This window comes from Haemaphysalis longicornis, unplaced genomic scaffold, assembly GCF_048455015.1.
Source record: "Haemaphysalis longicornis isolate Haplotype H1 unplaced genomic scaffold, Haemaphysalis longicornis Haplotype H1 scaffold_9, whole genome shotgun sequence".
Taxonomy (NCBI): Eukaryota; Metazoa; Arthropoda; class Arachnida; order Ixodida; family Ixodidae; genus Haemaphysalis; species Haemaphysalis longicornis.
In genome coordinates, this window is record NW_027526460.1 from 8,925,318 (window position 1) to 8,938,452 (window position 13,135).

Below are 13,135 nucleotides of genomic sequence, written 5' to 3' on the forward strand. Positions count from 1 at the left end.
TAAGTTTATGAGTTTAGTATTGCGGAGTGTACAATGTCGCGAAACATGCAAGAACTCGATTTTTCTTTAGGAATAGGCTTCACTGCAGCTCAGTGTGGGAAAGCGATTTTGACAGAAGATCAAGCTTTACATCAAGCCATATTGAACGAGTGCAAAGCTGAGTGAGTCCGTAAGGATCCATGATTAAAACAGCGCAAGGGGCAGGACAACAACGATGACCGTAGCTTGGGACGTTGCATCGTCAAGCATGTTGCCCTTACACAGAATGCAGTGTCTCTGTGGTGTACGATGTCCCACTGTCCTGCGGGGAGTTCTACGTAGGGCAGACGGGGCGTTGCATCAACGATCGCCTACGTGAGCATGCTAATTCGCTCAAGACCTCACAGGGGAGCAACCTCGCTACTCATTGCGGAAAACATGGCTGCTCGCCTAAGCTTGACCACGCCTCTATTGTGACCAGATACCCGGATCAACGCATACGTGAAGTTGCGGAGGCATCGTGTGTAAGCATGCCGTCAATCTCGCTGCATGCAAAAGAGATAAGTTATTTGGGCAGTGTGGCTGTGGAGGGTGACACCTCTGTTTAATAATCTTATTGTAACCTTTGTTTGCCTTTCTTGTTTTGCTTGTGCTCTTGCTTTTTCATATACATTTCGTTGTTACTTTCAATAAAATTAAGTCGTCAGTCAGCACCCGTCCTTGTCAGCTTTTCTCATCCTGTCCCTTGTGCTGTTTACATCGAGCCTTTTAAAAGTCGGCATCACTAGTTCACACAAATGCATTTCTGGGAAGGCATTCTTGAGGCAATATGGGCCTTATACGCCTCGAGCTTCGCAATCGCTGCGCCGCCTTCCGCCGCTTCTCCGCGGCGCTTACGGGATGTCCACTGCACAGCTGATAGCGGCTCATGCAGTGTTTTGGTTCTCTTTCGCTTCTTTTTGCCTTTACGCGCCCTAAACATCTTGCTATTGTGATGTCTATAAGTAAATAGTACGTTTAGGCACTTCAAAAAACAGCTGCGTCCTGATTAGAGTGCTCGAACGCCAACAAGAGCTAACCAGGGACGCGGTACTGCGCGCTTCATCGCCACTCTCATGGGCGTCGGCGACGGCAGCGGCATATCAACACTGTCACCTCCGAATATCTCAGGCGCAAGTGAATTCTATTGACGCCTCGTTTAGACCTGATATTGGCACAGTGAGAGGTTGATTTCGTTTTGTAGCACAGTCAACGAATTCGGCCTTGTTTTGAATGTACACGTCGTAGAAAAATATTATTTGGGGAGGTGATTACCTGATGACAATAACTTGTGCGTTTTATAGAAATAGAGGCCACGCGAACATGTTAAGTATATTTCAAGTCTGTGGGTCATTAAATATATACCCACTCCCGCCTGATAGCATGAACCAAGGAGAGTTACTGAAACCACGGAAAAATAAATGGTCTGCCAAGTCCAGAAGCAATGTAATAGCTCGTGCGGGAATGAAAAAACCCAGTGCAGTTTCGGAAACCCTAGAGACGTTCGTCTTACCTTAGGTAAGGTTGAACTCACTAGACGAACTAGATGCAAAATGCACTGATATTTTCCGGGGGCGGGAGGAGGAGGAGGGAGGCACATAATTATCGTTGTGTACAAATGCGGAGCGAAATCAAGGAATGACCGTTTTAGTAATCACACACAAGCTGCGCATTCACCTTTATTTTGTTTTTCGACTTCAACAGCTGATCACTCGGCAGACTTGTTTTTTGAAGTATACAGTAAGGAAGTTCACAAGTGATAAAAGGTGTTGCAAGAGTGTGGTATCTGATAAGGCCCTCTGATTTTACTTTTGTGCAAAATTCTGCAGGCTCCCTGTGTCATATGATGATGTTTCGAAGAAGCGTTTAGTCACTGCCGTGGATATAAGCTGAAGATATATGTAACCGATGACTGGGAAAGCTCACCTCGCGACAAGGCTATAAATTCGTTGTGCTGACTCCTGCATGTAATTTTGCATTATCCATCGTACTTATTGCGTAGAATGTGCGTGAAATTTATGCCACATTGGCATTGTTCAGGGTAGTGATCCGAGATATGAAGCGTAACTGGCAGGCTGTCAGGTATGAGTGCTCCGCTAGATTATGAAAGCACACAAAACCGATTTACATCGCAGTGTATAGCCGTAGCATCAGCATCTGAACGAACGCTGCTTATGGAGGTACTGTTTAGTAAATTTCAAGGCAGTGGAATAAAAATCAGCTCCATGCATATATGCCGGTTTCATGACGCCGGCTTGTGACACACACCTGGCGCTTATGCGGACCAAATGTACCACAGTAAGGTCGCGTCAGAAACATTTACACTGTCTTAAATACGCCACATTTGCGAACAGAGTGACTGCTCCCCATAAATATCTATTTCCAACGCATACAAACGGAAAATATCAGTCGCGAACGTGCCGCAAAAGCAACGGTGACAGTGGTGAGTGGGCCGGCGGCTCCCGCGACTGCTTTCGAAACGGGCCGCTAGGGGGCTTTCAGTGGCGCCCCTACAGAGCGCTCGAGGCGTATAAAAATGTTAAGACATTGGTCCTTTCCTTGTATCGCCCACATGCAGAACTTCGCCGACCTACGTTCTGTCAACGCTCTTTGCTGTCAGCTTATATTGCCACGCTATTTTTTCAGACTGACGATCTGTCACTCTGCAGGGGATGCCGCGTTTTTCGGGAAGTCAAGTAACGCTTGATATCCTCATGCGTTGAAAACGTCTTGATTGCATATCTGGTATGAGAGTGCATTCCATACTATTAATTTATTTTCAGTCCCCTTGGGTCTACCCTCGGTATTAATACCCCTAAAAATTTGACGCAAACACTAGTGGGCCTCCTCGATTATCAATCCTGGATCGTCCGCGAACTGCCCAAGACGCGATCCGGCGCTCGATTTTCCTGTGTATTCCTATGGGAGTTCCGGTTCGAACGCAGTCCTCGGACTGCCGCGGACCGCCCAGGACTGCTAAATCGAGGATGCCCAGTGTCTAATAGAAGAAAATACTGTCATACATTTCCGTTATTCACATGTGGTAAACAGGGCTGCCGTTTAGCCGCAGCTGGGGAACAGACACTGCCCACCATATGTCTACTCCACTGATCTCAGTGGTCTACTCCGAAGATCTGTACTGAACTGGCTGTTCCGAGCGCCGGTGGCGTTGGTACCCAGCGTGCCAAAAAGCTTTGTCGCCTTTGGCTTGCCGAAAAGTTGCAGTTCGCTACAAATAATCACCCGAAAATAATTTGAGGAACAGCGAAAGGAAGAGAGAGACAAGCTTTATAAATGCTGTGATTTGCTTACAACTAAGCTGCTGTTGTTACGTTTAAATAGGCCGCCGAGGGTAAGTGCGTGCTGCGGGGCTATTTTAAATACTCGTCACCTTACACTTTTTAAGTAACGCAAAATTTGTTATCTTGTTTGCATAATATTATTTTAAATTTATTTAGTTTGATTTATTGCCTTTTTTAAATGTAAGTTATATTTTATGCAAATCAAAAGGTTAACGTCGCTGCGGTCCACACATATCATCGGCATCGCCATGGCGGAAGATCCAAGGCGCGTGAAACTTTTGAACACATTTTATAATTGCGTGTGACGTATTTTCATGCCGCGTTGTGATGTGCCTCGGTTCTAGTTTAACAGTGCTGACAGGGAAATTGAAAATTGACCTTTGCAGCTGTTACAATTTTAGACGTGCACCAGTAATCAATGCGAGACAACCGGCGTGGGTCTGAACGAAAGTTATGGGTTGGTTTTTCAGGTCTATTAAGGATCTGTGGGTCATCATATCCGGAAACACTGTTCTCAAGTCCAACGTACGTATTCCTGCTATATCGGGCGTGACACTTCAATTGCGCGTTATTTAGTCCGTATACTTTGCATTGCTCTTCAGGAATTGGTGGGCACCGAACTGAGTAAAAATGCCGATCAAGTTCTCAACGGGATCTTGTATTTCACCGAAGAAAGGTAACTTTTTTTTCATTCGTCATTTGCATCGAAAAATGAACATATTTCCTTTTTCACTACCCTAGGAAGTCGACGAAGGTCGTACCTAAAAGCTTTAATCAGGAACTGCTTTCCAAGCTCAGCACCCTCCTCGTAAGCACGGCGACACAACTTCCCTGCGACGCAGATTCTTTTTTTTTTTTTTTCTTTTGCGAAGCTCAACTTATAAGCGGTTTTCATTCAGGGCCTGGATAAAAATCGCAGTTATGAGTTGTTCTGCTCTTACCTGACCTACGAGTACAGAGGCACCCAAGAAGACCTGAAGGTAAATTAAAATGCTGCAACCGAGACCGTCTGCGTAGTTGTTGCTAGAAACATGGCGATAGTCGTTGGCATTTCTAACTTATCCTTTTCATTCTCCCTTCGCTCTCCCTGAAAAGTCAACTCTTTCGAGTGAACGAAACATACCGCACATACTGAACGAGGTGAGTGCACTGTCCTCTATCCAGCTTGTCACCGCTTGGCTGTGTGTCTGTTATTCTGCGCATAACCTTCGCGTTCTTTCATACAGGTGTGGAAATACTACCGCACAGAGCGCCTGTTCAGCTTGTTCTGCTTGCGGCACATTCTCGAGCATTGGATGGACAATTCCCACCCCTATGTGGTACTGAGACATTCTACTTTTCGGCCACCCTTTGTGAGATGCCATGTTAAGTGCTGAGTCCTTTAAAACAGTGGTTCTCAGCCATGTCTGCCCCGAGGACTCCTTTTGGGTTTGCGAAAGTGGTGGGCGACCCCGAGGTGAAGCATGTGTTGATCGGTGTCATAGTTCCAAACAATTTGTACTTGCAGCTTATGTTGCCCACACAGCTATCCAATGCCCGCCTTTTCTGTTTGATGTTAATGAGAATGCGCCTCATAATGGTAAACAATTTATTCTTGAATCTAAAAGTCTTCTAAACACCGATATGCTGCCTTTTCTGTGTCTGTTTTAATCTAAAAGTCTTCTAAACACCGATATGCTGCCTTTTCTGTGTCTGTTTTAATCTAAAAGTCTTCTAAACACCGATATGCTGCCTTTTCTGTGCCTGTTTTTTTTTTCTTCCCAGAGCTGGTGTGTTGTGCAAAACGTAGATGTTAAAATATGGGCTACACGAAGAATTTAAGCGTGCATGTAATGCGGCGAAGCCACATTTTTGCAGTGCAAGAAAGTGCTGGCAAAATTGAGAAAAGAATGGTGGGTGGAAAATTTTTGAGGGAGGCTCGCGTACCCCTTAAATGTTGTCGCGGGCCCCCTAGTGTCCGCAGAGCCCCATTTGAGAACTGCTGCTTTAAAGGGACCATGCAGACAAAATACAAGTTTGTTTTATTTGATAGATTCGGTGTTTTGTAGTGCTCCCAGCGCTTGTCCGGCAGCAAACGATGCTTTATTCACTGAAGAGTTAATCAATTTGAGTTAAAATTTTGATTCGCTCGCCAAACCGTGTGTTTCATGACGTCTGCGAGGATGTAACCAGGACAGGGCTTCAAGTGCGCATTTCAGTCTGCAGCGAACTGCAGAGCCTTGTTTACCGCCAGTCCTCCTAGATGGTGCCGACATACTGCTCTGTGCCGCTATTCGCCTTTGCTTTGTTTTTGACTGTATTTGCACTTGGCTTGTTTTTGTTATGTTTGGTAGTAATCATCTCGTGAAACATGGGGTGTGTTAGACAAATAGGGTCATGTAAGGCAATGTCGCTCACGCAAATCGGCCAGCGTCGTGTGAGACAACCCCAAAGCACCGGACTGCTGTGCAGCATAAAAAACAGTGCGTGCAGTAACAACAGCAGTACGCACTGGTACTTCTATGTTTACGTGTACTTTTGTAGCTTCCGTTGTTTACCCCGCCATTCTTACTGCTATACAATAAATATGCATTGCATTTAAACAAAAATAGCTCGTTCTGCAAGCTTATAAACCGTGCCTAGTTTGCGTGCGCTCTTACCAGCCTCAGCCATTCTCATGGCTGTGCATATTACGTCATAGATTCTAATGCGGTAAATGAGCTAGTGAGTCACATGGCCATTCCATTTTTTCATAATTACGTAGCTTATTTGAGCGAAGTTTACGATAAAAGTGGTATCAGTATGATTCTAATGAGGCAATGTTTAGAATGAACCAAGCTTGTGTTTTGTCTGCATGCCCCCGTTTTAATGAACCCTATCACATTTAAGCACCACCTGTGAAGGATGTAGTTCGACTGTTATATGTCAGACAGTTTGTTGAAAATTTCATGGTATACAATGCTTTTCAAGCATTGCGCCTTTAACACCTCTAGTGGACATTCTTGGTGCCTTGCAGCATTTGCCTTACCGTTTCCCGAGGTGAACCAGTGAGTAGCAGAAAAGTGTTGCCAAAGTTATATTTGATTCCATGTGCTAGTCGGTTAAAGGACTTCCATTGACGTAGTTTTGAGAACCATGGTGGCAAAGGACAGATAGTAGCCAGGGTTCTTGGAATCCTCCCTTAAAGTACGATTCTGGCTACTTCTCTGATTTAGGGTATTCATGGCATGAAGACTGCATTTGTGTTTTCTTTTATTTTTTTCAGAAACTCTTTGATGGATTCTTGGAGCGCTTCAATGAAAATGAAATCGTCATTAAGAAGGTGCATAATTAAGTGCTTTATCATCTGAGTGTACATGTTTCAACAACCAATCAAGTGCTTGTTTTCACATCACAGTGCAGTCATTTAAAGTTCTTCATTCAGAGCCCTTGCATCTAGTTGCTTGTTGATATTGCCAAAATGAAAAGCATGTGTTATGCAGTGCAGGAGTGGTTCTTTTTCTTTTTCAATTGACTATTATTGGCTCTTACCGGGATGTGTCTCCCCTCCTTCTGATGCCCCTCTGTTGTGGTACACCACAAAATTGGGGTGTCTGAGCAGCTTTAATCTATTTGTGCCCGCTTAGAGGAAGGCAAGGGCAGGTACAAGTATTTACATGTGCTTGGAGTCGAGAAATGCTTAATAGGCGCCATGCAGTGAACAGAGGGTGACACTGAGCCGTGACACCCAGTGGCACCATCGGGGAATAAGAAAAATAGTGGGTTGGCCACCGCTCGCCTGCACGCTCCGGTGTCGGGTGTGCTGCTGCCTGGCGGCACCGGATGAAATGTAGTATGCGCAATTTTTAAGTTTCAAATTAATTGAAGCATGCTACGGTAATTCCGCCGCACCGTGCTAGGAATAGACACACGGATAGAACAGTTGACTGCATGTACGGGGGAGGGGTGCAGGCGAAGGTGACTGCCCAGTGCCACGCCAAGCAAAGGTACAGCATTTCTTGGGTGCGTTTTCATGTTTCCAGATAGTTTTCTCAGTGCATTTGTGTCTTCGCTAGAAAGCGTAGATTAATTAGCTGTTCATAGCATTGAAAAAAAGCAGTTTTCTTCACATACTCGGGGTTGGACCGCCGTGGTTTCGCGAGTAAAAAGAGAATAAAAGTAAATGGAGTTTACACAATAACTTATAATATTTGGAGGCCCTCCTTGCCCTTTAAAAAGGAAGAGATGGTCTTGAATCGTTCACAGCCATTTCCCAGCAGGCATGCTGCGGAACCCCTGTACGTTGTGAACCCCTTTAAGGCATTGTTGTATTGAAAAACGTTTATTTGTAATGCAAAAATCCCGCATGTGTTGCTTTAATTTAGACCTTGTATTGAAGTAGTTATTTCGATTTTTTGACAGCTTTTTTTTTTTTCAAACAAATGTTCCTACTTTGCTTAAAAAGAATCATATTTTGCCAGAAAAGGGGTGGGATGTTGTATCCATCAATTATTTCTCTTATAATTAACATACGGCTGGCTGTTACATGCCGCATGAATTTTCGGTATAAACACTGTGAAAGGCACACGCATGATGCAGAAAAATCAAACCTTCGTGCAAATACTGCCATTGCGTGCGGTATTCGCTAGGAGGGAAAATTTATTGTACGCTCAAGAGTGTTGTAACAGCTGGCAACCGATTTACTTTACTGATGCAGAAAAATCAAACCTTCGTGCAAATACTGCCATTGTGTGCGGTATTTGCTTGGAGGGAAAATTTATTGTACACTCAAGAGTATTATAACAGCTGGCAGCTGATTTACTTTACTTTAACAGCAGCATGTAATCTTCTCGGTAGTCATAGCCGCTGCATTTTGTAAAAATTTCATGAAAACATATGTGCTGCCTGTTACTGGCCATCACAGCTTGGACGATTTCAGGGCAGCAAAGGTGGTAGCCTTCCTTATGCGCTTTTTTTTTTTTTTTAAGCCTGTCAGTGGATAACACTTGATCCGTTGCCATTGCAGTGTATTTAGCAAGCTTAAGCGTAGGTAAACGTATGGTACAGGCCTTTGCAAAGGCGCGTGCACAGTGTCTGAAGCCGGCAGCCGGCCAGGCCAGTGCGACTCTGTCTACCCAGTCAGCGCCGTAGTTGGCGCTGCCTTCACTCGGCAAACTTGACTGCATGGAGCCTATAACTGCACATTTGGAAGTCATGTGGGACATTGCTTTTCCTTTTAGTAGGGGGAGGGAATAAAGCGCTTTGGCAGATGAACTGAGCAGTGAAAACTGAAGTCCTGGTGTAGCACACCTGCTTTCTTGATTCTTGGCTCATTTAAATGAGGCCTGTACAATCTTCATTCCATTGTCATCCTAAAAATGATAAGTTCTTAAAAAATAGTAATTAGAGCACTTGTTATTGTGCTGTCTTGTTTGGTGTGTGAGACTTTTTAAACAGCTTGCTTAGGGGTTCGCAGTTTTTTTCCCCGCAGGAAAAAGTTTCAAGCTTGCATCCTATAGCCTGGGGCATGCAGAGTGCTTTTGAAAACGGAGTGAAAGGTTCTTAAGTTCTTAAGAAAGGTTCTTTTATTAAGTTGGAACACATTACCAATTGTCTCGCTTGAAGTTTAGAGCCTCTACCCTGTGTTTGTACAGTTTATAGCTGGTGTGTGTTCTTCAGTGAAAGCCCCTTTTCCCAGGTCATTGAGCAGCTGGATTCAGTCATTGAGGTCCAGCCACCTACAAGGGAGCTGCATGGACCTTACATGGTAAACAGACATTCCGTGATCATCTCCTTGAAAAAATGGATTAGAAAAGAACAGCAAGTAACGACCTTGAAAAAGCAGCGAGTAAAAGATTCCATCTGCTTATCGTTAAAATTAACTTTTCTTTGCTGTGTTGGTGTTGGATTCCACGCCGTTGCGGGTTGTTTTCGTAATATTTGTTTGTAGCCTCATAGTGAAAAGGCACCTTTGGTGTTTTACTTGCATCCTTGAAAGTAGAAGCGGATGCAGGACATACAGGCTCTACGCCGCTTGTACTTGCAGATGATAGGTGTCCAATTCCAATTTCAAAATCTGCATTTGCATGTGCCGTATTTTGGGGAGTTAGGGAAAGTAGCCTGGCAACGGTTTTTGCAAATATATATGCAACATGTAGTCAAGAGTTCGACGAAAGTTCGTCTGGGCAGGTATCATGATGAGGACGAAATACGGTCACTGACCAAGTCAAGGTGAAAAAACACAGAGACGTTTCGGAACCCGTACGGGTTCCTTGATCAAGGAACCCGTACGGGTTCCGAAACGTCTCTGTGTTTTTTCACCTTGACTTGGTCAGTGACCGCATTTCGTCCTCATATATGCAACATGTGGGACCATTACACTGGGAGGCAAGTATAACTGTTTTCATGGCAGTTACTTTTCTTTTGTCTGCTGTTCCTGAGCTTGGTTTTGTTTAGAAGCACTATTTCATCTGTATGTGGTACAATCTCTGCAGACCAATACCCTCATCGGCCAGTGGGTTAACTACACACTTCAGGAACAGGTAAATGCTCCCATTCTTATTTTGAACTATAGGTGAGCAAGCGTTGCTCATATTATTTCTCTTACCAGGAAGGCTTGTTCTAATGCTAGGCAGCACATCTGATTGAACTCTGTAAACACTGGTCTGTAAGATATCAAATGAAGTGCAGACAGTGGCAGATGCCATCAATGCATGCGGGTGCCAATAACATGACATTTTGTTTGAGAATGCCTGCAAGAAACATTCAGCACATAATTCGATGTTATTGTTTCATAGGGCAGGATTAGTACGCTAGTTGTTTAATGCCGATACATTGGCTATCTTGTTTAGGACAGCTCGAATAAGCTGAACGGTATGAATTATAAGAAGCAAGTGTAAATCTTCTCCAGTGCTTCTCACCCTTGCGCTTCAGCCTTTATATCCGCTATCCCCACCCCAAATTGAAATAAGAAAGAAAAGACGCAGATGTTTGATACATTGCATTTCTGTCACTTGAATTCACTGAGCATATTGGGATTTCAGTTATTTTTTTTATTTTGTACCAAATTGCAGTTGCATTGTATTTTGAAATTATACATGTATTGTATGCACCTTTTAGATTTAAAGCCTAAAGAATTACAGAAGGCGTGATCTTTCAGTTAAGACAAGAAAGTTATATGGTCCTTAGTGTTTTTTTTTTTTCATATAAGTAGGCTATGTCTGCTCTCTAATTGGCATTTAATGAGTCTTTATGTTCTCCTATATTCTCATTCGCAGTTTTTTTTTTTTTTTTCCTGTTCCGGTGGTCCTGCTTCTTTTACTGATGAAGCACTGCCTCTTCATAACTTGTGAAATTTTTACCTTTTTTCAGTGTGAGCTTTTGAAGATTGTTCTCCTCTACTACAAGGACATACAGCCCAAGCTGCAGAACATCACTCAACTCCTCGATATATTTCAGGTACGGAACATTGGGGACCTGCCATTCTCTCGCCCAGCCACAATAACTTTAAAGGGATCCTGAAGGGAGACTTTGAGGACTGGTAATGATATTGTGCTGGAACCTCTGATCTATGATTTTATCACGGGCAGCTCTTCAATAATCTGCGGATGTAAGGAGCAGTAAGGGATGGGTGGACATGCCAGTAACCTTCCACGACTTAATTGACATTAGTGTAAGCGGCCAAGAATAAGCATTGTGAGCTGGCATAATAGCTAATACCTGTGCTACACGAGCGTTTGGAAGGACATTTCAGTCGAATGACCTTTGAAATTTCAAATGTCATTCGAACTGGAAGGAGTTCTGTCGATCGACACGACCATTCCAGGGGTGAGACAGCTGCGCATATTGCGCAGTTTTGATACAAATTCGTTTTCTTGCGCCATGCTGCTCCAAAAGCTTGAAAATTGCAAAAATTGCGCCAAACTGCTCCAAAACAGCCCGAGAGCGAAGGATTTTAACGCTCCCGTGAGTTTTAGTGGGGAAAATGTTTACTGGTGGCATAATTTTCCAGCACCCCCAAGGTCATGCTGTTTGTAAAGGTTTAATTGATTGATCATTCAATAAAACAACGGCATAAAATTGTCCCCGAGACAGTTTTTCAAAAATGACAATGTCGGGTTGCACATATTAAAATATTTTGTGCATTTTTAAAGTTTCCCATCGAAAACCATTGCAAATTCCTGCAGAAAAAATACTTCTGTGTATGGAGGCGACAAACTGCTTGTGCAAGTTGATGAAAAAACAGCAATTTTCGGAGCGCCGTATCTCCGGAACGACATTACTGGGCGCCGCCATCTTGGTGTGGTGAATATTGGAAAACGTGGCCGCCTGGGGAAGCAGTGGCTCGGGGTTCAGGAAGAGTGCTCTTCACTGATTTCTGGCGTGGTTTTGGTTATGGGGGTGGCTGGGTTTGCATTTAGTCTGAGTTGTTGCGGGAAGTTGCGCGACTCGAAAGACGGGAGTTCATCAAAAACAATGTGGTGCCCCCGAATTCGCCATGTTTCAGCCTTGAGTGTGAGGAGCGCTGCGTGTTTGAAATGATATTTCGGGCTCATTGCAGTGTTATAAAACGCCGAGTTATTGCTGCCTGTGACAGCGAGATCGTGAGCCGCAGGAATGGGGCGATCGACACTGCCGAAGTGGCGGCGCAGGCTACATCGCCGCAAAATGTTCAAGCAGTGTCCGATAGCGGGACGAGCTGTTATTGCACGCTAGTACTAATGGTTCCTCTATCTGAAGTGAAATTTATTGCCAAGAGAAAGGTGGCTAAACATACCAACGTTACTCAAATTACAAGCGTAGGGAACGTGTACCTTGGGGATCGAAATGGGAGGGCTGGTGGGGTGCGACGACTGTCAGTGACCCTCGCTTTGCGCAAGTTTTGCCGGGGCTCTCTACTCTTGTGCTTAAGGCCGAGTATGGGATTACAAAAATAATAATTTCGGCATCCACATGATAATACAAATGCCTTACGAGTGCTTAGTTTTTGAATTCGATATCTTCGATGGCACTCCATGCTATCTATGCACAGAGCCCAAGAAGTAAAAAAAAATGGTTTGTAAAAAGGTAGTGCAGTTCGTACCTTGTGATGCACCGGTAGAAAAAACTTTAAAATTTAATTTTTAGGCTCCTAAGGTGACATAATTAACGTCGTTCTTCTGCTCCAAATCAAGGTTCATCTGCTCCAAAATCGAAATTTTGCTGCTCCAAAAACTGCTCCCAAAACTGATTTAGCTGTCTCACCCCTGCCATTCTCAAAGGCAGTTGGAAGTTTCCGCGTTCGCCCGCCATGTTTTTGTGTCGCCACTGCTGCCATGTTTTGTTCTTGGCGAAAATGTAATTTTAGAGTTGAAACGGGCAAAAAAGCAATTATTAGAGATTAAATTGAGAACTATCTACAAGTGCGCACAAAACATGCACAAGGCAGCCAGTTTCTTTTTGTCTTTTTTCGCACCGCCGGTATTGAGAGTACTAAGTTACTTCGTAATATCAGAGTGAGTGACAACGAGCAAAAACAAGCGAAAAATTGTGAAGATTTTGTACTTCAAACACCAAGGTTTACTCGTAAATAATTGTTTGTTATCAGGGCTTGCAGAAACTGAGCCCGAGGGTACGACCGTTTGCTTTTCAAAGGCCTTTGAGACTCAAAGGTCAGTTGTCGTGCTCCTTTGACTCAAATGCTATTTTAACCAAATTCCTTTGAGAAACGTCGTGTAGCAGCTCAAAGGCGTCATTTGAGTCAAATGACATTCGACTCGAAGGCCTTCGAAACGCTCGTGTAGCACGGGTATAACACTACTGGAAATTTAAAGTAGCATTTTTTTTCTTATTGATGAGGCAAGTGAATCCAGATTGAG

The 13,135-nt window shown here is 43.9% G+C and overlaps 1 protein-coding gene across 1 annotated transcript in view; it reads left to right on the plus strand.

Moving 5' to 3' along the window:
* Window positions 1-3,539: 3,539 nt before the first annotated feature.
* The window catches only part of Nup188 (nuclear pore complex protein Nup188), a 69,337-nt gene continuing 59,741 nt past the window's right edge, over window positions 3,540-13,135 (plus strand). The window contains exons 1-11 of the mRNA XM_077683338.1: window positions 3,540-3,585; window positions 3,791-3,845; window positions 3,923-3,996; window positions 4,062-4,128; window positions 4,220-4,300; window positions 4,416-4,460; window positions 4,547-4,639; window positions 6,565-6,621; window positions 8,977-9,045; window positions 9,773-9,820; window positions 10,650-10,736. Of these exons, the coding sequence (XP_077539464.1) occupies window positions 3,569-3,585; window positions 3,791-3,845; window positions 3,923-3,996; window positions 4,062-4,128; window positions 4,220-4,300; window positions 4,416-4,460; window positions 4,547-4,639; window positions 6,565-6,621; window positions 8,977-9,045; window positions 9,773-9,820; window positions 10,650-10,736 (693 nt within the window). The 5' untranslated portion in view covers window positions 3,540-3,568. The remainder of the gene's footprint in view (window positions 3,586-3,790; window positions 3,846-3,922; window positions 3,997-4,061; window positions 4,129-4,219; window positions 4,301-4,415; window positions 4,461-4,546; window positions 4,640-6,564; window positions 6,622-8,976; window positions 9,046-9,772; window positions 9,821-10,649; window positions 10,737-13,135) is intronic.